This window comes from Haliotis asinina, chromosome 9, assembly GCF_037392515.1.
Source record: "Haliotis asinina isolate JCU_RB_2024 chromosome 9, JCU_Hal_asi_v2, whole genome shotgun sequence".
NCBI lineage: Eukaryota > Metazoa > Mollusca > Gastropoda > Lepetellida > Haliotidae > Haliotis > Haliotis asinina.
In genome coordinates, this window is record NC_090288.1 from 48,251,122 (window position 1) to 48,275,172 (window position 24,051).

Below are 24,051 nucleotides of genomic sequence, written 5' to 3' on the forward strand. Positions count from 1 at the left end.
ATCGATAAGCTTTGGAATACGCCATAAAACACGACTGACGTGTATGGTCTTCATATTGTATACCAAATATTAACAGCAATGAAAGTTAAAATATTCTTGTACAACGAACAAATCGACCAATGCCGCCAACAGAGACCCAGTGGTTGGTTGATTGGTTCGTTTTTCTTTTCACACCTCACTCGGCAATATTCCATCTAAATGGCAGGGGTCCGTAAATAATCGAGTCTGGACCAGACAATCCAGTGATCAACAGCATGAACATCGACTTACGCAACTGGGAACCGATGACCTAAGTCTTACCAGTCAGTCCCGTGCCCAGTCCCAAGGGTGGGCTCAAAAAGATGACGGATCTTCAGGGATGCAGTAGTATAACTGCTATAAAACTAGTCCACTGACTGCGACACATTCGTGAGGCGTACCCCGCTTAGCATTATATCCCCGCTTGGGATTATATACCACATGAACAAAATAGAAAAGTACAGCCCGCGTCTAAAGCTTTAAGTCTGATAACATGTCATTTAGCCAGAAACTAGCAACTACATTTGAAATGAAAAAAAATAAACAACAAAAAACTAGTGTGAGGGTAGATTCCGAAATTCAGAAAAATAGACAATCAATTTAAGGCGTTTGCATTACAGACAGTGACAGGCAACTAAGTGTGTTTCATTAACAGTGAGACAGGCTGTAATCTAAACCCTGTCTTCACAAACTTCAAAAAATAAACAACAACCACCAACATTAAGGCAAGCATGCAGAATCAACTCCAGCCTGTGATAATCTTACTACCATTACATTCAATTTGTAGCCACTGATATTAATGTAGTTCACGCAGTTTCGCTTGTGAAATACGTTCACCGATGATTGCTCTGCTTGGCCCTGACTGATTGGAGTCTTGAGGGAAGTTATGTCTCTTCATATCTCTTTTAAAACGTAACTCACTTACTCTGTATCTATTCACATCATCCTTACTTACTGTGAGTACACAAAAACGAACTGTGAATATCCGCCATCCGTTTGCCGACTACCCAGAGGTGAAGAGGTCTACACCAGCACCCACACATCTTGCAAAACGCATGCATCCCCAAACACACTTCCAGCCGCTGTTCAAACTACACTTTGCATTTCATTCAGGCATCGTGGATCATTGCGTTGGGGCACTAAAATTGATTTTAAAACAACCTGTATATTGATTACTGTGATTGTATGGTATTGAACCGTTACTGAGAAGAACACCCGTATGTTACCATGACCTTTTAGTTCCTGGAAATATCATAATTTCTTTTCCTGGAATTGTATTGTAATTGGTTGTAGTTATCCAGGGTTGTGTTGGTCGTTGCTATGAGTCGTGACTGCACATTTTACAGAGACGATGTACTCGACAGGGTGTGACAAGTATAGGGACATTAGTTTACATGGTAAACAGGTAAGATATGTAGGTGTCATTGTTGTTTTGATGCTAGACTAACAACTAGCCTCTGAAGTGAACATATTTTACTGAAGAAAGTTCATAGTAAAAAAGAACCCTGAGACTTCATTTTCAGAAGCTAGGGGAATCTAGACTTGCCACATTTTCTAGATTAACATGGACTTTCTTGGATATATGTGTTTCAGGGTCTGTACGACAGACTGTTTTTATATCTGCTGAATCACCTACAGTGTTTGTATTTTTGTACGAACAGATTCGTTACTTAATCACCACTTTACGGCTGTGTTGAATATAAATAATACAACTGTTAAAACAGAGTTTGTATGTATATGCCAAAAAAACAAAGAACAAACAAAAAAACCAATGAACAGACGGGCATACTACACTGGTTTTGTTTTTCATGAGGTAAACAGGTAAGATATTTAATTGTCATTATTGTTTTGATATTGTGTTCATAGAAAGACATGGTCTGTGTTAACGAATGAAGATTGTTAAAAATTAGGATGGTACCTGTAGAACCACCGACAGTATTTGTATGTATATGGCAGCAAATAATGAACAGATTCACAATATAGGATGTGCATGTGAAGCTCTTGTGAATTGTTTTTTTTCCCTTTTTCCTTACGTAGGCATTCTTTATTTGATCATCAGTTTACAGTTGTGTTGAATCTAAATAATATAAGTATTTGCGCAGGTCCTAAAAACAGAGTTTGTACCTATATGCAAAAACGGCAACGAGCAGATTCAGATAATAAGCATTGCTTTCTAGGATGTGCATGTAAAGCTCTTTGAAAACAAATGAAATTGGATGTTGTCAGCTCTGGTTAACTTTCTGTCTTCAATAAACAAATCTGAAGTTGTTGGTTACGAAGATTGTTTTCATGTTTTAATTTCAGATTCAAGCAGTGAGGGTTTTGGTAGCACCGTGGTGAGCTGTTCACCACCAGGAGGGTAATCATGAGTCAAGGTAAGTCGCGATTACACAACACCAATGTGCTCTCATAGTTTTCTGTAGTAACATTATGTTTAATTAAAATATCTACCCCCAAAAGCTTTTGAATGTACATGTGGGCATGGTCTGGACTTTAGGTTACAATAAAATGAAAAAAAAGGACTGGTTAAGTCTTTTTGTTTCTCAGTATATGAAGCTAAGTCAGGTTGGGTCAAAATGATACCGATTTTTCACAAATCAGTTCATGATCAAACATTCATTTCAACGTAGATGAACTAATGAAAACGTCAGACCAACTCTGGAAAAAAGTTTCATTACGTTTGTCTCCAAAATAACAAAACTTGTCATCATTTTGTTTTGAAGTTTTGCGAGCACAGACGCAGGAAAGGCGGGAAGCATGTGCTGCATAAAATGTCAACATTTAGGGGTTGTATCAAAACTCTTCCTGACTGGAATCAGAGGAAATCCCCGATTCACTTTCACTACTCTCAGATTGTACAGATTGTACAGATTGTGCATTCATGATGACTGGTTGAATGGTAGCGTAACGTAACGACTTTTTACCCAGTACTGCTTCTCTGTTTCATTTCCACTTTCTGTACACATTGTACTTCGTTATTCAATACCTCCGTAAAGTTGGAACATGGTATTGTTGCGACCAAAACATCATATTTTATAATACTCCAAATAAGGTCTACTGGATTGACATCGCTATGGCATGGCGGTAAGTGTACAGTTTCATGGTTTTGCACTGGAATATTGATCTACCTTATAGACTGGCGTTGATTTGATTGCTTTTGATGGTAACGGAACATCTTGTCTTTTGTAGTCATGCTACCATATCAGTTTTCTTGTTTTTGCATTTGGATCCTGCACTCTTGATATGGTGCATTGTCCATAACAATTAAAGTTTCTGAGGAGGGGCTGACAACAGCAGCTTTTTCACCCAATGTAAGAAAACATCCCCATTTATTTCAGTGTGGTAATCCCTGTTGTCTTTGGATTTCGCTTTGAACACGTGTGAACAATCAGGCTGAAACCCCACACTTTTTCAACCTGCGTGTACCACAGTGAGTCGCTCACCCTTGCCCAATGGAAGTTTCCTGTTACCTGGTTGTGTAGACGAACTGTCTACCCATTGTGTACTTGCAGTTTGGCTGACGTTCACGAATGTTTCATCTAAAAGCATCCGTTCGAATCCCTCTTGACGTTTAATCTGATCGTGCTTAAGTATGCGTTGCATAACATGTAACACTGAACCCATACATACCCAAACAACAGTAAAGTTCTCTGGAAACGCGTCAGAAGTGACAAAACCCTTTCCACGCCAAGAAGAAATTTCTCACAATCGTCGATTGTACTATTGTCACAATATTATATACACTCTTAAAAAAGGAAACTTGACATGGTGTTTTGGAGTTTACTTACTGACTGCATAAGTCTGATTCAACTACAATAAAATTATCATTATACGAATTTCCAAAATCTGATTATCCAGAAAGTGTTTGGTTAAACCACACACGGCTAGGTCAGAGTATCTGGTGTGACCACCATGAACATCGATAAGAGCTTTGGCCGTGGTGACCCGTAGAAGGAGATGCCGAATGCTGTCTTGAGGAATGTGTTGACTCTTGCTGTGCTGTATGTAGTCCTTGTAGTGTCTGAGGTGGCGGGTTACGCTGGAACGAGCGGCAATCAAAAATATTCCATAGAAGCACAATGGGGAACAAACTCGGGTGTTCGATAAAGCCATGGTAACACATTGTTTTGCTGGAGGAAGTCCCGTCAAACACGTGCAACTTGTCATGCTCCTACAGTCAACCGTTGACATTGATGAAGGGAACGCTGAAATGGTCTTCTTGCAAAACATCTGGCTTCCCATAGCCATTTGTGCACTGTTTTGTCAGAGATTCGGCGCTGTCCAGGCACTTGGTTTGTTGTGGATAATGCGTGCGTTGTGTTTGAACGAAGATGTATCAACTTGATGTAGCGATCCTGGATGGAGTAACTATAGGTCGACCTGACCTGGATCTGTCATTAACACTCCCAGTATTGTTGTATCGGGTCCATAGGTTTGTGAGGGTCTGTGTTAACACGTTGGGTACGTTTTAGCGACAGACGTAAGCGTAATGTTACGCTTTTGTTCAACGTTTCTATTTTTCGAACGTATTGTCGTTGGCAAGCATTTCCCCACATGTTGGGATTCAGCATGGATTAGTTTGTTTCAAATATTTTCCTAAAATTTAAGCTGTTCCTATGTCAGTTTTCTCTTTTTGAGAGTATAGTTGTTTCGGTAGTATAACAGATGACTGGTCCAGACGATCCAATGATTATAACGGTGCGATACGATGACAGAGCATGTGTTTATGAATCAATATGAAATAGTGACAACACCAGGTGTTCGCGAAATGGTGAGCGTATCCTGCTTCACCGATGGTACCCGTCATAAACATACGCTGAGTCAGTCAATTGTTTACTTGAAATAGTTCTGGAACGTGTGATATAATTCAAACTAGGGAACTGCATTCGAACAACTTTGGTCGCTGATGCATTAAATTTGGTAAATTATTCCACATGCCTACCATAAACTTCCTCGAAAGATTTACTGAGGCCTCGAATGTTGTATTCTTGATCACGATCACCTTACGTTTTTCAAGGACACAGGCCCACAGTACAAAACATTTCAATAGAGTGCTTACAATTAAAGTGATTCATACGATTTCATAGCAATATATATATGTGTGTGTACACACACACACACACACACACATACACACACACAAATTCACAGAGTTAGTTGGTGGCTTGAAGACAAGTCAAGATGAGGAGTTAGAGTTATTATAGCATTTATGATCAATATATCAACATGTTGCTTTCTTAGATAGGCGTAAGCACAGCAGACACGGATAAAATGGTACACGCTTTTGGCAAACTGGATATTACAGAGTAGGCAGCATCTGCATAAACGGTTCTCGATGTCTATGCCCATCCATTAGCTGATGGCAGCAACGTCTGATTCAGGTTAGCGCGGGCTTCAGTAGGTGAGAGTTTACTAGAGGGAGATAGGATTCCGCACGCAGAACTGTTTTTGTAAGTTGAATAATCTGCCAACTTTGGGATCGATGATATTGAAGCCTGTCATCGTTGAATGTTATAGTCAGACGCTCTTTGTTTGAACTCAGGCATGAAACTATCAATGTGACCAATCCAAGCGTACCCGAATCCGAGATGGAATAAGATATATTTGAATTTTGTGGCCCAAGAAGATCTGTTAACGTTGTCTAGTCCATATACCATCAGATAGGTTTGCTTTGGTAATCTGTCGTTATTCATGTTGAATATTTTGTCCCAATAGCTAACGCATTTAGTTACATAAGAAATATATACAGTTGTATATATTTTTTAAAGGTATGCTTACGTTTATGGAAAGAGGTGAGGGATCATTGCAATTGTACATGGGATGGGTGTGGATCTTACTTTGTACATACTTCTTTTTATTAGGGGAGTCATTCACACTGAACAAAACTCACCATCACCCCTCCACGCCATTAATGATAAACGGTCCCGTACTGTCAAAATAAATGACAAGTTGATTTCTTTTTTGGTCTGTACAAGTGAAGTGAGTGCGTGACTGGTTTTATGCCGCTTTATCATTTATTCCAGCGGGGGACACCCAAAAAGAGCTCCACCAAATATTTCCATTTGGGGAATTGAACCCAGGTCTTGGGCGTGACGAGCGAAAGCTTTAGACGCAAGGCTACCACATTCTCAGAAGGTTTAACATTTAGCTTTCTGAATTAATTTCAGCATAGACGTTGAAAGAAGCGTATTTAGGAGAATAGAGCATGGCGGTTTGGCCTAGTCGTGTTGAAATATTTTCTGTTACAACTAATGACAGACGTATACTTTGTTTACTTATAGAAGTCAGTGAGCTCCTTCTGTATGAACTGACATGCTGGTGGGTAGTCATTCTTTCTAAATGTGAAAATGATTCATTTAGACAGCATGATGACAAGGTTTTAGGGATTGTGATGTTTTGATAGACAAAAAGAACGTCTTCTTTGAATTGCAGTTTGTACGATATCCAACTTTCAAGGTCTCTCCGGATGGAACTCACGTTGTTATATTCCCAGTAGATATGTATGACATTTTCCATTTCCCCAGAAGAGTAACTGCATTTGGAACTGTCCACGTAACCCATCTTAGAGAGAAGGCAGTTAGTAGGCAATATATGGTGTAAGATCTGATTTGGGAACCACTGTTGTTCAGTCACTTTCGTGCAAACAAACAGAATAGAACTGATACTCTTCCTATCTTGTTGGTTAATATCACTCCAAGGACGTACTCGCGTTTGGCGAAGTGGTTATTTCTCTCGCATATGACTTAATAAGTATTTTGTAGTAAAACCTGTGAACCTTTTCTTGTTTGTTTGGATGGTATATGATTATGAAATGATGAAAGAGGAGATTGTAGGAAAGTGTTTAATTTTGGGCTTCGTTATGTAGCTTAAGAAGTTAGTTTTCACGTTGAAATCTGCTTTGAAGGTTTCGAATGGCATAGACTGTACTTTCTTATCTACAAAATCGTTGATGAAACGTACTTCATTTACAAACCAATGATTGTAAAATATGCTGGCATTTCCTATTTTCATGTTCTCGTTACACCGAATATATTGTGCTAAAGTGCCATTATCATTTATACTAACCACGTGGATATTATCTATACATTTCCACCAGGTGTTCCTAATGTCCTTGTGGTATGCATTTCATATCCTACACAACAACATTAAAACACAGTCATGGAAAAGCATAACACTGGTAACAAAGTAAAGGTTACCTTATCCACGAGTTTCATAGATTTCATGAATACCATCTAAATTGTGCTGAAGGATGTGTAATTATACTCCAAGAGACAACGTATGACAAACATGAATAACCCGATCCGACACACACGTATATCTACTCCAGACAGGACAAAATATGACGCAAATATGTGTACTAAAAGCGATGTAAAAATATGATCTCATTTTGAGGAAACAATTTGACCGAGGACAACTCGACGTAAAGTTCCTAAAGTCAACAGTGGCAGTTGTTTGGGACCATGTGCCGAGAAATCTGGTGCATACATTTATAATTTTTGTTTTAAGGTGCATTAACTAATTTATTAAACTACGTGACTTTTTCACGTAGAAAACTAAGTATTCATGCATCCCATACATAATTCAAATGAAATCATGTTTTGTGAATAATCATTGTACGTTTTATTGGGGATGTCTTCAAGTCTGTAAGTCTTGAGCGGATTAAAACACTTTCTTTTTAGGATTTAATTTTGATACACGTTAAAAACATATTCAGTCAGTAAGAATGAAGTCCTGCCTAACATTTGTATATCCGGTGATAATACAGGTTGCCATCATATAGCTGGAACTTGAGAGTGACGATAAACAACACCCAAAACCGGAGGTCTCTCAATTATCAACATCTCTGTACAAAACTTCATATTTTAGATTCTGAGTCTGACGATGATGGGTATATGTGCATGGAGCTGCCAACCCTTATTAAACAGCTCAAGTCTGTACTGGACCAGTACCCTGATGATGGACAGATACTCAGGGTAAGATTGTGTTGGAACAATAATACATAATAATACTGAAAACATATGTATAAATCCCCACTATGTGGGTACTCATAGCTCAACAAAAGCCTAATGATGAACTATATTCAAGATTAGTCTGTGTTGGACTAGTACCCATATGGACAGGTAATCAAGGTAAATCTGTCCTCGACGAATACTCTAGTGATGGACAGATACTCAAGGTAAATGTTAGCTGTGCTCAAAGTGAGCTGACATGTTTGGGGGACCTGTTATAGTCAAAATGTGTTACAACGTAGAAACAAAGTCATCCCTCGATGTGTGAGAGTCCCTTTTATAACAATATGGAGTTTGATGTTTTCATTTTTACCAGGAGTTGATACAGAATGCCGAAGACGCTGAGGCCAGTGAAATACGAATACTGTATGATGACAGACAGATAGACCCCGATCCCAGACTTCTTAAGAAGAAGTATTACCTCGCCTCACTACAGGTGAATTTACTTAACTACATGTTAGGTCAGTGTAGGACTAAATGTGTAGAACAGCTCTTATCAACTTACCTTATTGTATGCACCTACTGGTCATTGAAAACCACGTTGCGTGAACATTAACATGCAAGAACAGTTTGTGGTTTAAAAGCAAACCCTCCCATAGTATATAATCACAATTAACATGAAAAGTTTTAGAATATGATTGAAGCAAGTTATTACTCCCCATTAAACATTCTGTTTCAAGGAACCCTGCCCTGGGCAAGCTGGCAATTGCCAATCAATGCCTTATTGACAAGTAATGTAAGGAGAATTGTTTCAGGCACCAGGTCTGTGTGTGTACAATGATGCTTTGTTCACCAAGAAGGATTGGAAGGGAATCAAGATGCTGCATGATAGTGTCAAGCAGGAGGAAGTCCTAAAAGTTGGACGGTTTGGGCTTGGATTCAAGTCTGTATTCCATGTCACTGGTAAATCAGTTGTGATTGTTTCCTGGATAAACTAAATTACATCATATATGATTAACTGTGTCAGAAAGATAACATAAACAAAACACTTTGGGAATTAGAGTTTTGAAGTTTCTTTGCATGAAACGTATGTCACTTAGAGCACTGGAGAAGTAAATGAATATGAACATCATGTACTCATTAAACTTAATCCTTTCCACGAAGTGAAATGTTTTGTTTTCAGACTTCCCAAGTGTCATAAGCGGGGACACTGTGTTGTTTATCAACCCACATGAGAAGAACAGTGACCGAGTCTGCTACATGAAGAAACTGCATGACCTTCCCAGTGGGGTCAAGAAGATGATCCTCAACATCTTCAGTGGCATCTTTGGCTTTACATCTGAGACAGCAGACACAGGTCATTATCCTGGAACCATTTTCTGGTTTCCCCTGAGAAGTAACATCTCGAAGCTGTCCGACAACCTTTACACTGAGAAGAAAGTCATGGATCTGTTCCAGGCTTTTAAAGCTGAGGCATCCGTAACTCTCTTATTTCTGAAGTCAATAGAGAAGATACAATTGTACAGGAGACTGGGGGAAAAGACAGAAACCCAGTTCTCACTGCAGCTGTCTCACGACTGTCTCCAGCATATTAGAACTGAGAAGAAAGACTTCATGACGAAAGTGAAGCAGATACAAGGAGAAATACCACCATCGTCTCTACAGAGCGAGTTGTGTGTAAATGTGGAAATAGAGGATGTTGCAGACACTAAATACTCACAGAGCTGGATTGTCATCTACTTCTACAAAGGAGGAAGTATGACTGAAAGGTTCAGAGCTCTTTGTCATGACACAAGCCTTTCCTACTCTCCCTTTGTGGGTCTAGCGGTTCCTTTGGGTCAACAGTGTGAAGGTCGGGTGTTCTGCTTCCTCCCACTTCCTCTGCAGAGTCACAGCCATACCGGTCTACAGGTTCATGTCAATGGCTTCTTTGCGTTGAATCAGAACCGGAGACACGTCAAGTGGCCAACAGCAGATCAGCTTCAAAATCAGGCTCACACAGACAAGGCTATTGAGTGGAACAAGTGTCTTGTGACTGAAGTTCTGCCAGAGGTCTATTGTAGCTTGGTAGATAGCCTCCTTCAATGCTGCAACTCATATGATAATTCAATTACCATAATTCAACAGGTCTACAGAACAATCCCAGATGTTGATGATGTTGACGTGCATTGGAAGCCTCTTGTTTCAAAATTCCTGGCACAGCTTCACAATATCTCTTTCCTGTTCACACCATCTGACCAGAAGAAGGGGATCACGATGAAGGATGCTTTTCTTGTGGATGTGGCCAATGATGCTTGTTCATTGATCACTGAAATATTTACTTTGTATGGCAGGTACATTGTCCCAGTACCAACAAAACTAATGAGAACTTTAGAAAAGCATTTCAGCTCACACACACACAAAGCAACACCTAAAGATGTGTGTGACATACTTAAAGTGGACAACCGCTTTACAACATTACCAAGAGAGAAGAAACTCATGTTGTTGAAGTATCTCCTGAAATCGGATGAGTACAAGCACCTGGACAATCTATGTCTTCTGCCAGTGTCTGACGGCAACTTTGTGGAGTTTGGAGCACCTACACCTGTCTTCATCTGTTACAAGCAACAGGATGCCAAACTCTTCCCGGGACTTGAAAGTCGTATCGTTTCGTTTGACCTCCCTGAGGATTTACGACAGGCTCTGCTGAACCGGGCTACTGGTGGTAAGTTGCTTTTCATCTAGGCACACACTGATACACCCAGTTGCGGGGACACATAATAATAGTTCCTCTGAAGTAGAGTTTCGTGTACTTTTATAGTACTTCAGATGGATGTGAGTTTTTCACTCATGACGTGACACCCACTGATCCATCCTTTCATTATATATTGAGTCAAAAAAGAAACTTCACAAAATGTAATTTTGAAAAATAATGAATAATTTTTCTCTGGTGATACAACTATGTATCCGAAATGGGATCCTTATCTTTCGACCCTAGAAAAAAGTTAGCAAAACCCACGCAAATTCATCCATTCGTAGTGCAAATGACGTTAGTGCCAAATCAGGTTTTGCACGTGCAGTCGATCACGTTATCTTCGCATCGCAGTTTTCTTCTGCACGTGTTTGAATTTAAAAAACACTTTTAAACCACAGTTCTGACGGTACTTTAAATGCCATGATTGTCAAGTGTGCAAAGTGAACGTGCCGTTGGCATGTGGCAAGCGGGAAGATCAGTAATTGACGTCGCATGAGCAATGGGATGCAGCCGTCGTACTGTGTATCACTTGCGAGGTCGTCTACAACAAACTGGCACCACTTCCTGTCGCCCAAGGTCGGGTCGTCCACTTGTGACGTCACGAACAGAAGCCCGTCAAATCGTCCTACGTCACCTACGTGACAGATTTCTGCCGGCTATACGAACCAGGGCTGAGATGTTTAGAGGTCGACTTACCTAACAGACCATTCAAAATCGGTTGCGAGCTGCCAATCTCCATTCGAATTTCTATTCTTGTGACTTGACATTCTGTATACTGTTACGGTTAAGAATTTACCGTGACAACAGTTTAAGAAATCCCCTTGTAAACCAGCAAAACGGAACAGACAAGTTTACGTTCAAATTCTGTTGTTATTATACCACGAGAGCAAGGTATACAAAGTCACAAGTCCATATAACAATACAAATTTTAGGTACAATTCAAAAGAGACAAAATCTAAGTCAATGGGTCACAAAATAAAATATAGCAAACTCACCACAGTCTTGGTGTGAGAGAGAATCAACTATGGCAGAATGTCAACACAGCCATCTGTGTGACAGCAGATAATTTAGATTCAGGCGCTGAAGGGATTTCAAGTGTGGCAGAGATGTAAATGAGTGTGAGTGTCACCCTCCGCACGGCAACCAGCCTTTATATATATTTACAAAGTCATTTCCCGAAAGTTCGGGCACAAACGAACATCTTCAACACTGTAGAATGCCCTCGAAAAAGACTCCCGGAAGTAAACATCGACAACTAGGAGAAGATGAATTCCGGAAAACCAGAATGCTAAAAAGTCTTGACCAGCTATTAAAACGAAATGTGACCCATCATATTTAATATTCAAAACACTAAACATTGTGACCCAATAATAATTATTCCTGAATTAATAACAAAATATACAGGAAATACACACTCGTAACAATACCCATGTTTTGGAACGGCGGTGTAGCCTAATGGAACTGATTGTGGCACTGTCAGTGTATCGAGTACATCACACATATCTCAGCAATGCAATAATGACAATTTAACCATCTTACCATCTCTTGTTATTCTATAGTGCCCTGAAGCAAGAATGTGAAGTTGTTTTTTTTGACTCAGTATATATCACAGTTTGTGAAAACCTCATGTTGTGTAGGTATGATGTGAAGGAACACAATAAATGATTTGTTTATCCAAAAAAAAGACTTTTTTTCATAAGATTAGGTGAAGATTAAATGGAATATTTTCAGACAAGGTTAATCATCTAACTAATACAATAGCAAACGGAAGCGACCAAGAAATTCATGAGGTCAACAGTCCAACTCAAAACGACTGGAATACATGTTTCTGGTGGCAGACGTAAGGACACTCAGGCCAAACTCAGCAATATTGCTCTTGGAGACATCCACATGTGTCACTGTGCAAACATTATCCCCGAAGTTTCGAAGGATACTGTCCAAAAAAGAAACGCATAGACGAGAAATCTTTTGCGAAAATGTTGCATCTGCAAACAGATATAACTCGTCCACAAAAAGACTTTAGTGCATGAAGTTAACACCAGTTTAGAAGGACCTACTGTGTATACAACCAAGTGGATACTTTTAAATAACAGAAACGTTGAGTGCGGTGGTGACGAAGTAGTACGAACCCGACGTCTAAGTTCCTGGTTCACACAAGTGTACTCGGATGTACCTATCTTGGGCTGCAGTGGTAACTCGTCTGCCTGTACGGGGACGGTCATCTGTTTTACCTGTTGCTAGGATGCAACGAGCTGCAAATCATGATATCTTGCTTACACTAATATTCATGCAAATGGCAACAGAATATTGGTATTCTCCAGCATGCATTCTTTCGATGGCGAAGTTCCGTGTCGAAAAGTCAAGACGTGACGTAGTGATTTGACCTTGAAACTCAATTTCTGAAAGTTATCTGGGTTTTTATTGCCAAAGTATAAATGCTCTTTGCTGCACAATTTCAACAGGAAGGTGATTTCTGTTTCGTTGTACCGATGCCTTTCTAATCCTTGTAAGAAACTTCACCAAGCGACATTTTCAGGTTAAATCGATTTTTACGTGTGCAACTGCGTAAAATCATATTTTCAACGCTCTTGTTAAATATCTTGACGATTGTTTGAACACAACAGGTAATTAACAGATTTTTAAAATGCAACTCGCATATGCGTTTCTTTTTGGGTATAGTATAATTTTGTGTTGTACAAAGTTTGACATTGTTTTGACGTCTCGATCCTCTTTTTGCGTTTCCTTACAACATTATGTCCTCAGAAACCACAAATGAAGCTGAATCCAACAAATGCGTTAACATTGTATCAAACATAAATGCTTGGTATGTTTCTTGTTGATAGAGGGACTCAATATGTTTATTCGGCTCTTCTCAAAAGTTTCTAGTTTAACCTTTGCACTTTTGCACGTTCCCAAATGCAACATCTTACACTGCTGACCCGTGAAGATCCAGGTTGGAATTTGTCTTCAGTAACCCATGCTTGTCGTATGAGGTGTCTAACGGAATTGGGAGGTCAGGCTCACTGACTTGGTTGACACATGACATCAAACATCTGTTCAAACACTGAAATCCATAAAAGGTTATATGTCTCATAATTACTTCACGAAACAAGATTTCTAATAACTCTAAAGTAATTGTTTGAAGGTCCAACAAAAACAATTGTGAAATTCGAATACGAACTTAATAATGTTTCTGAATTTTGTAAAAATTATGTACATTGATATTATTAAACACATAGTAATTCCTAGCTGAAACTGTCAGTAAATTTGAACTAAATTTAGTATAGTTGAACAAGTCACTCTCACATGGCAAGTGGGTCAGCTTCTAAAGCTGTTCCATTACCCAGCAGTTATGCCCTTTTGTAAAACCATTACATAAATTACGAGATAAACCAGTTTATCCCCTGGTATTGCAATTCTCAGACAAGCTACCAGAACAAATACACCTGTGTTGGTAGTACTAGAATCAATAATATTCAGTTGCGATAACATTGATCTAATTTGACTGAATTCTTTCTTTTCAGGATGGCAAGGTCTTTTTGTAATGTCGCCTGCTGCCTTCCCCATTCTGCTCATGGACTGTTTGTTGAGGCATTTTCCAGAAGGAAATGCTGAACTACCTTTTCAATCCCTGGATGTCAACTGGCTTAGGCAAGTGTGGACTTATGTTACAGCCCATGGAATTGATGTTGAAACACATTTCAGTGGATTTCCCATCATGCCAGATATTGATGTTACCGGTAGAGGAAAACTACTCCTCATTGATGAGGTCTTCATAGCTCAGTCCATAAGGCATTCAGAGTCCCTCCCACAGAATGTAGGTGCATCACTGCAGAAACTAGGCATTATACATTTGATGTATGTCCCTGATTTTGTTCTCAACAATCCTCATGTTCTTGGCACAATTATTCAGTATTCGACACCAGTTGGTGTTGTGAGAGCATTAGAGACAGTGTACACCAGAAAACACAACACAGTTGTACAACTGTTCAACTCTAAATGCTCCCAAGAGGAAAGGTCTGCTTTGGTGACATATATGAGCTCCTGCCAGTTGAACGATGGAACTAAAGCTGTGTTGAGGAAGTTAGAGCTATTTACTGCTACGGACAACAGCAATTGCTCAGTGGACACCTTGTGTACTCTTGCCCCAGATGAACAAATACCAGTACCCTACCCTCAGAGGTGCATTCAGTGTTCATGTGCTGAAGTCAAAGACCTGGCACTGAAACTCGGAGCAACTGCAACCCCGTTTCTTCATGTTTGCCAACAAATCCTTCAAATGATGCATCACGGGAGCTTGCAATATACAGAAACACAAAAGGTAGAGTTTATGGAGTTTCTGATGCATAAACACATGCCTGTTGTGAAGGAAACAAGGCAGATTGTCTCGGCACTACAATTCCTTTCATCCAGTGGAGGATCTTCTGGTCTGACAGCTTGTGATCTGTTCAGCCAAGATGATCCATTCCTGACAGCCTTTTTCCTTGAAGAGGACAAATTCCCAGCAGAGAGGCATACACGAACAGACAGGCTTAGAAAAGGTTTACAAGTAATTGGCCTTAAAACTGTAAACGAGATCTCAGAAAGTGATGTTAGAACATCAGCAAAGAGAATCGAGGAGCTTGTTAATAGAGGAATGGATTCTGAAGCAGAGATGAAAGTAACAGCATTCATCACTTTCCTGAAGAGGAACATAGACAGAATGGACCCAATGAAACTATCTGATCTTCAGCATCATAAATGCGTTCCGTGCTTGCAGAAAAAAATATCCAGATACCCCATGTCTCTGACGTGGAATGGAGAATCAGGACCCTCTATCTCATCATCAGGAGAAGTTTTTAGTTCAAGATACTCATCTATCATTGGATCTGTTAGTCCAGTTGCAAAGGAAATGACAGAGGCTGTTGAAAGAATTTTGGGACTTTGTAGAGTTCCACCTGTTCGTTCAGTGATGGATCATCTTCATAATCTTGGGATATCTTATGACAGTAGAGAATGTAATCTATGTATGGAGTTACTTAAGGACATTTACAGCTTCTTGAATTCTCCAAATATATCAATTGCAGAAAAAAACCACCAGATGCAGTCAACAAGATCTGTGTGGGTGGGAATAGAAGAAGGTTTCCAGTATCCACGGTCAGTGTATATAGAAAGATCTGAAACTGACCTGGACCTGAAGCCATACAGATACCAACTGCCATCTTTGTTGTATGACTGGCGTTCATTGCTAAGTGACTGTGGCTGCCATCAGAGACAAACTCCTGACATGTTGACCACTGTCCTGGAAGAAATAAAACAAAAGCATGACGAATTCAGGTTTTCAAACTTTAAAAAACCAACGGATGTGCGACAAGACTTAAACCTGGTTCTTCAAATACTGAATGAACTGCAAGAGCATGCTCAAAGATATGATGTGTTGGTGCCAGTACACCAGGCATCCGAGGATTTTCTTCTCTTGTTGCCAGCAGAACAGTGTACCTACTGTAATGCAGACTGGCTGCAGGATCAGATGTCACATGACACTGCGGAGGATGAAGAAGAGGAAATATTTTATGTTCACTCCAGAATATCAGAGCGGACTGCACAATTGGTGGGAGTCTATACCCTGACTGAACGTGTAATGGATGACACTGAAGACTTTGATATGGAGTATCATCAGTCGGAGCCATTGACAAGACGATTGAAAAACATTCTCCGTGACTACACGGATGGTTTTTCTGTCCCAAAGGAGTTGATCCAAAATGCAGATGATGCCAGTGCTACAGAAGTTTGTTTCATGTATGATGAGAGGCAGAATCTGAATGCAAGAACTTTCCTTATGAATGAGAACATGGCTGATTTGCAAGGTCCAGCCCTCTGGGCCTACAATAATGCAAGTTTTACACGGAGCGACTTTAACAATTTAAGGAAACTGAGCGGAGCTACTAAAGAAGAAGACACAACAAAAGTGGGAAAGTTTGGTTTAGGATTCAGTTCTGTTTACAACCTAACTGATGTTCCAAGCTTCATTAGTGAAAATACTTTGGTGATATTTGACCCTCACAAATCATACCTAGGGAAACCTGGACTGAAGGCAAACCTCAAAAGTGTGAAAAATCAGAGGATGATGAGAAATATGAAGGGACAATTAAAACCATTTGAGGGAATATTTGGTTGTCAAGTAATGAAAGAGGGAAAGCGTGACACCATATGTCATGGGACACTTTTCAGATTCCCTTTGAGGACACCAGAACAGGCTGCTACAAGTGAAATTAAAGATTTGTCCTACTCAAGACATGAGATGGAGACATTTTTCCGGAAATTTGCAGAAGGATGTGGAAATATTACCCTTTTCACACAGCATGTGTCATCAGTAAAGTTCTTCTATTTACCACGCAATGGAGACCCAAATATGCCAGAACTTCTCATCCATGTGGCAAAAGCAATGACAGGCCAAAGAATCCTGTCACCTCCAAATTCTCTTCTCAATGGACGTACTGTGTTGTCATATGCAACTCAGGAATGGAATGCTCACTCAGGAGAGTCTCTCAAAATAACTGAAAAAAGTGATGTCCAGCTTGAAATTTGTGACACAGACATGACAAGAACACAAACCTTGAATCCTGGTGTGACCACCCAGTCGTGGGTCATTACCTGGGTAACTGGTCAAAAAGAATCTAAGCAGTTTGCACTGTCTGGAAAGTTGAAAGGACTACTTCCAATAGCAGCTGTTGCAATTCCTCTGACTTTGGAAGGTGGAAGACATATCTACGATATGTCCACATGTCCAGCAGGATTTTATAGAGAAGGACATTTCTTTTGCTTTTTACCTTTGCCAGTGCACATTCCATTTCCAGTGCATATCAATGCACCATTTGCTCTGACAACAGACAGAAAACAGTTGTGTACGCAAATCGAAGATGACAAGATGAACACTGAGGCTGAGTGGAACACGGCTCTATTTAATGATGCTACATGTAGAGCCTACATAGCAGGACTGGAACAACTTGAGATCACAGACCCTTCAAGCAATATTCAGTATTATGATTTGTGGCCTATCACGCCTCATGGTACACATGACTCTATGGTACAAAGTTTCTATGAGCTGATTATAGATGAGACACATTGTGTGTTTCCACATGATAACAATGGTACGCTTGAATGGTTGCCATTTAAAGGAATGTTTATTCTTGAACCAAAACTTCGTTGGAATGATGATATTGGAATGATTGCCTTCAAAGCAACATCTCACTTTCTAAGGTCCACAAATAGAAAAATGGTAGACCTTCCACTAAAACTCTTCGAACAGTTTTGTCTTTCTAGACTGCAGTCTCGTGTTACTTCAAGGCTCATCACAACATTAGAGTTTTTCAAGACAATATTCTTCCCAAACATGCATGACAGTTACTGGTCAACAACAGAGAGAGATAGTTTGGTATTGTTCGCGCTGAAATATCAGAATGAAGGTGTTGAAGACCTAATAAGATCATCCAGATGTATTCCTACAGAGCCTTCAGGTACTCTGAAAATGCCATGTGAACTGATTCATCCATATAAGCAATGTGCAAGAATGTTTTCTGAAGACGATGAGCGCTTCCCAAGAGGATTTAGCATTTGCAGAATCAAATTTTGTGACCAGAGGGTAGTAGAAATTTTATGTGAGCATGGAATGATCCAAGATGAACTCCCATGGGAACTCCTTGTTGAGCGAGCCTCATCAGTAGGGAAGCTAGAAAAACAGAATTCTAAAACAGCTCATGAGAGAAGTGGTCAGATCTTAAAGTATCTTGGCAGTGAGATTCATCATGGGGCGAAACATTATGTCACTTGTCCTAAAGCAATACAATCTGAATTACAAGACATCTCCTTCCTACCTGTTCAGAAACGCCCCTCATCATGGCCTTTAACGTGGAAAGCAGATGACATAGAAGGAAACCCATTTGCACGTCCAACTGAACTTTATATGGACAGTGTTTCGAGCTTAGTGGCTTCTTCAAAGTTAATTTTGGCTGACCATTTTTACCCTTATGTGAGAGTGGACATGGATGTTTTGTCTTGGCTTGGTGTAAAAGGAACGGCAGATGTTGACCTGGATGTAGTCTCAGAACAACTGCTCCTTGTTTCCAAATCTATAAATGCACTGACTGATGATTCCCCTTCCTATGAACTTAGCAAATTGTGCAAAGACATCTATAAATTTCTGAACTATAAGTGTGGGGAAGGTGATGCCCAAGTCGAGATGATACGGCAACGTTTACAACATCAAGAAACTGTGCTGGTAGGAAAACAGATGATTGAACCAAAGCATGTTGCTTTTCATCTGCCAGCTGATTTATCACCCTATCTGTATCAAGTGGATGTAATAATAGCTGAGAATAAGAATCTTTTGCAGAGCATTGGGGTTAAAGACAAATTTGAGGTATCTGACCTGCTACTTGTTATGCAGGAAATCTCAAGAGATGCAGGTTCAAAAGAACTTTCAGAAGATCAGTTAAAATGGTTCGGAAGGACTACTCAGTATCTTTCAGAGTTTGACAAGTCATGTTTTGGTGAAGAAAGGTTTGATGTTTCACTTCCAAATTGTGACAGGTTTCTATCAAAAGCAACTTCACTTTGCTTTGATGATTATGAATTTGCTGATAACAATGAAACCATGAAGTTTGTGCATGCATGTGTACATCATGAGGCAGCCAAGCTGTTAGGTGTGAAGGGAAAGCGTGCTGTTCATCTGAAAGCACACATATCTCACTTTTCCTCCCCATTTGGTCAAAAAGAAAAACTAACGACTCGATTGAAAAGAATTCTGAGTGTATACCCACGTGACTCTTCAATCATGAAAGAGCTGCTGCAGAATGCTGATGATGCAGGAGCAACGGAACTCATGTTTGTGAAGGATTTCAGACAACTGCCTAAAGAAAAGATCTTCTCTGATGAATGGGCTTCACTGCAAGGACCAGCACTGTGTGTCTACAATGACAGTTATTTTACGGAAGATGACCTTGAAGGTATTCAGAACTTAGGTGTTGGAAGCAAGAGCGAGGATGCTGTAAAGACTGGACAGTATGGTGTTGGGTTTAATGCTGTTTATCATCTGACTGATGTTCCCACTTTCATCACTGTTGGCCCTGAGATGGAAAAATCCATATGTGCCCTCGACCCTCATATGCAGTATGTAGAAGCCGGAAAAACTGGAATGAAAATATCACAGCTGGACAGACTTAGAGCCACTTATTCAGACAGCTTCTCTGGATATCTAGAAGACATAGTCAAAACTGACCCAAAAGGAACACTGTTTAGATTCCCTTTGAGGACACGTAAAATGGCAAAAACATCAGAGATCGCCAAGAAAGAAGTCACTACAAATGAGGTCAATAAACTTTTACGGGAATTCAAGAATGATATGTTTGACTCTCTTTTATTCCTTTATAGTGTTAAGAAAATTTCTGTTGCCAGTGTCAACACAGATGGTAGTTTCAAAGAAGAATACAGTGTTACAGCAACAATGAGTGCAGCAGATATGTCTGCACATGAGGGATTTCTTTCTCACTTGAGGAAACAGACAGCAAAGATAAGAGACCCTTCTGCTGGAATTGGCCTTGATGCTGTTTCTTCTTTGGAAGCTGAATTGGCTCTCAGTGTTGAGGATTCAGAAGGAAGACATCAAGATTGGGTTGTGTTTCACCATTCTGGATTTTCTAAAGAAAAACCTATTCCAGAACCTGTAAACGAAGCCTGGGAGAATGGGAACATTTGTCTATTACCACAAGGTGGTGTTGCAGTACAAATAGCTGCTGGAGGGAAAAGTGTGCAACCTATCATGGGGAAAGCATTTTGCACCCTGCCCCTGCCTATCACTACAGGGTTGCCTGTGCATGTCAATGGTCGCTTTGCATTGGATCACGAAGCAAGGAGAAACCTTTGGCATGGGGATAAAGACTACCGGTCAATCTGGAATCGTCATGTAGTTGATGCAATCATAATTCCAGCCTATATCATGGCTGTGCAGTCACTGAAGAAGAGAACTGGAATATTCGAGGGAAAATCACTAAGATGTCAATATGACAGTCTCAATCATTATTACAGTTTCTTTCCAGAATGGTCCTCAGAAACCACTGGAGTTTGGAATGATGTTGTTACTTCTTTCTATGAAGATGTATTTTTAAACAAAAGAACAATCTTTGGAATTGTGAAACCTGAAAATGGAATGTTTTCAGATTTCTGCAAGAATGAAAATCTGAAAAAAGAAGATATGGCCTCTAAGGTTTTCTGGGTTTCAGCTGCAAGAGGTAAAGGCTATTTTAATGTACTGGAAGGTTTTTTTACCCAAACCGATCTGGTCTCACAATCCGACACTGACAGAGGAAAGGATTTGACTGTGCTATATCCACAGATGCCTCAGTTCAAGCAGGAAAATGAGAGAGCATGGCAGCTAACCGAGATCCTAAAAGACTTGAACATGACTATCATAGATGTTCCATGCAGGATTTATAAAAATATGAAAGACATTTGCTCTGAAAGTGAGCTGGACCTCGTCACACCAGAAAGTGTTATGCACTTCCTGAAATCCCATTCAGCTGAAACAAAAAATAGCTGTAATCTTGAATCTCTACCACGGGAATTAGAAGACACATCATTGAAGAGTGTGAAATCACTACAATTATTGACCAAATTCTGTGAAATGCACACTACATTTGGTTCCGAACTGCAATCTTTGCCACTTGCGTTGACTGAATCACAGCAACTGCATTGTTTTGATGCTGACAAATCATTGTTTGTGACGATGTACACTGATCTATTTTGTAGAACACCTGATGAGGTGCTGGACAGAAGAATACGTTGCGGGTTTCAAAAATACCTTAAAGAATCAGACTGTATAAAAGATCTTGATGTAGCTTCATTGGCATGTTTGACTGAAAAGACATTTTCTCGAGATGTTTTGTACACTGGCAAACCAGTTCCATGGGAGGACTCAGAAGATCTTCCAACCAAGAAATGGATCTATCAGTTTTGGGATTGTTTGTCGCAGCAAATGTGCAGTGTCGAGGATAAAGAGACGTTTGACACACAGACATTTTTAGCTGAACTTGAAGGCTGGTCACTGTTACCTGTTAGAATTGAAGAGCAAGGGAAGAACATTCCTTTTCTATATCCGATAAGCAAAGGCAAGTGTGTAATTTTTAATCCAGCGTTAGATGATAAATGTGCAACTGTTTTGAAAAACATGAAAGTTCCAGTCCTTGAGAGAGACTTCTTTCATGAGTTTTCTACGTTTTGCCAAAATATCATGAAAGTAACCTCATCTGTAGCTGCCAAAATGGAGCATCCGGATGAAATACTGAAATTGTTATCAGGGATTGATTTCAGTGATGCTCTTAAAATTACTGCAGAAGACAGCTTAGCTGTTTTGGAATATTTCAGTGTAAACATTAAAAAGCTCAGTGACCTAATTTGTGAACAGCCTGCGCTACAATTACTTCGGAAACTTCCATTCCATCAGTCCATGTGTGGACAGCAAGTTGCCTTACAAGATGACAATGATGTGTTAGCTGTAGAATACTGTGATCATGTACCATCTGATGGTTTCAGTGCATTGATCAGGACCTCTTGTAAAGCATTGATCAAGAAGCATGTTCAAAGCAGAGGCATTTATGAGAAACTGCACATAAAGACACTGACACGAGAAGATTTGTATGTTCAAATCATCCTTCCAAACTTTGAATGTATGCCGAGTTCAGCACAACTTCGACATTTGGAATTCATACGTGATGTCATATTGGTTAACATGGAAGAACTTGGCGGTTTACAAAAACCAATGGAAGATGAGTTGAGAAAGTTAAGATTTATTGAAACAGGGGAGGGCATACGTCAGTGTGCAAACAAGTTTTATAGTCCTCATGAAGAGATCTTCAAACATATGTGCAGCACGTCTGAGTTTCCACCATCACCATATGATGAAGAGGAATGGAAAACCTTTTTGGAAATTGCTGGTTTGACAAAAGATGTTAGTACTGAACTGTATCTAAACTTTGCAAGAAAAGTTGAATCCCTTGGTAGCACAGGTATTACTGAAGACGTTAGCAACAAGTCTAAAGTGCTGTCATCATACTTAGCTAAGCATCATGGGGAATTTCAAGGACATCTGCCACAAATTGGAAAGATAAAGTTTGTGTTACCTCATACTGTTGAACAAAAGTTAACAGATATACACCCTCAGCTGCACGGAGGCAAACAGCTAGTTGCCTACTGCGAATCACTCCATCCTAAGAATTGCCACTGCATTTGGACAAGCTGTTCAATGTTCCACAAGAATGCATGCCCATGGGATTTGATACCACAGGCAGATCATTTCTCTGAACTTGGCATTAGAGCAATACCAAGTAGTTCAGATGTAACAAGTCATTTGCAAAACATATGCAGCTCTTTCAAAAAACTTCAGGACCAGAATTCTGTTTCCAAGTTATGCCATAAAATGGAGAGTGTCATGAAATCAGTTTACAAACACCTGAAAGAGGAAGGAGTAAAGGAATGCATGAAGCACCAGCTTCAAAACTTTTGCACAGTCTATCTTCCAGAAGAGAAATGTATGGTGCTGGCATCAGAAGTTGTCATGTACATTCACTCCGCTGATATAGTGGAAGACTATGTATATGCAATGCCATACTCATTAAGAGAATTTGATCAAGTTCTCCTGAGTCTTGGTGCCTCAAAGAAGGCACATGCTAACCTGTATGCACGAGTGCTGGAGAAACTGTACAAAAAGACACAATCACTGAAAGACAAAGATCTGTTTACAGCGGTAAAGGCTATTAACAAAATGTTTGAATTTATCAAAAATGAAAATAAGGCCAATTCACCCACATTAAATGTACCAACATTGTATCTACCAGATGCTAAATGGAGACTAACAGACTCCCGCCAGCTGGTCTTCATTGATAATGACTCTTTCTCAGAACGAGTTCAGTCCCTTGATTTGCAGTATTTTCTGGGATTTGATAAGGGATTTCCATATTTGAACAGGGATCCGCAAACTCACATAAACATGCTACCGGCACACTATCAGCTGAAGATGCTGTCATCTTTAGTCCATGAAGTTGTCGCCGAGGAAATGAAATTGAAAGCATGTCCTCATGATCTTTCTGAGAAATATCTTGAGATAATACACGACCCAGAGTTTGTTTGTGCCATTGTCAGACTGATCAATCATACACGGGTTTTACGTCACACGGAAAGTCTGGACCAAAGTGAAGCAAGGACAATTGAAGAACAGTTATGGAAACTGGAAATTCATGAAGTTCAGAACCTACAAACTGAACTTAGACAGAATGATGGTAATCAAGTACCACACAGTGAAAAGAAAAGGAGCTGCATTGA

At 39.8% G+C, this 24,051-nt stretch overlaps 1 protein-coding gene across 1 annotated transcript in view; it reads left to right on the forward strand.

Annotated features, from left to right (window-relative positions):
• Nucleotides 1-2,383: 2,383 nt before the first annotated feature.
• The window catches only part of LOC137296453 (sacsin-like), a 25,881-nt gene continuing 4,213 nt past the window's right edge, over nucleotides 2,384-24,051 (forward strand). Inside the window, exons 1-6 of the mRNA XM_067828244.1 lie at nucleotides 2,384-2,393; nucleotides 7,885-7,991; nucleotides 8,344-8,463; nucleotides 8,783-8,930; nucleotides 9,151-10,671; nucleotides 14,226-24,051. The exon at nucleotides 14,226-24,051 is cut by the window's right edge and continues 1,036 nt beyond it. Coding sequence (XP_067684345.1) covers nucleotides 2,384-2,393; nucleotides 7,885-7,991; nucleotides 8,344-8,463; nucleotides 8,783-8,930; nucleotides 9,151-10,671; nucleotides 14,226-24,051 — 11,732 coding nt within the window. The remainder of the gene's footprint in view (nucleotides 2,394-7,884; nucleotides 7,992-8,343; nucleotides 8,464-8,782; nucleotides 8,931-9,150; nucleotides 10,672-14,225) is intronic.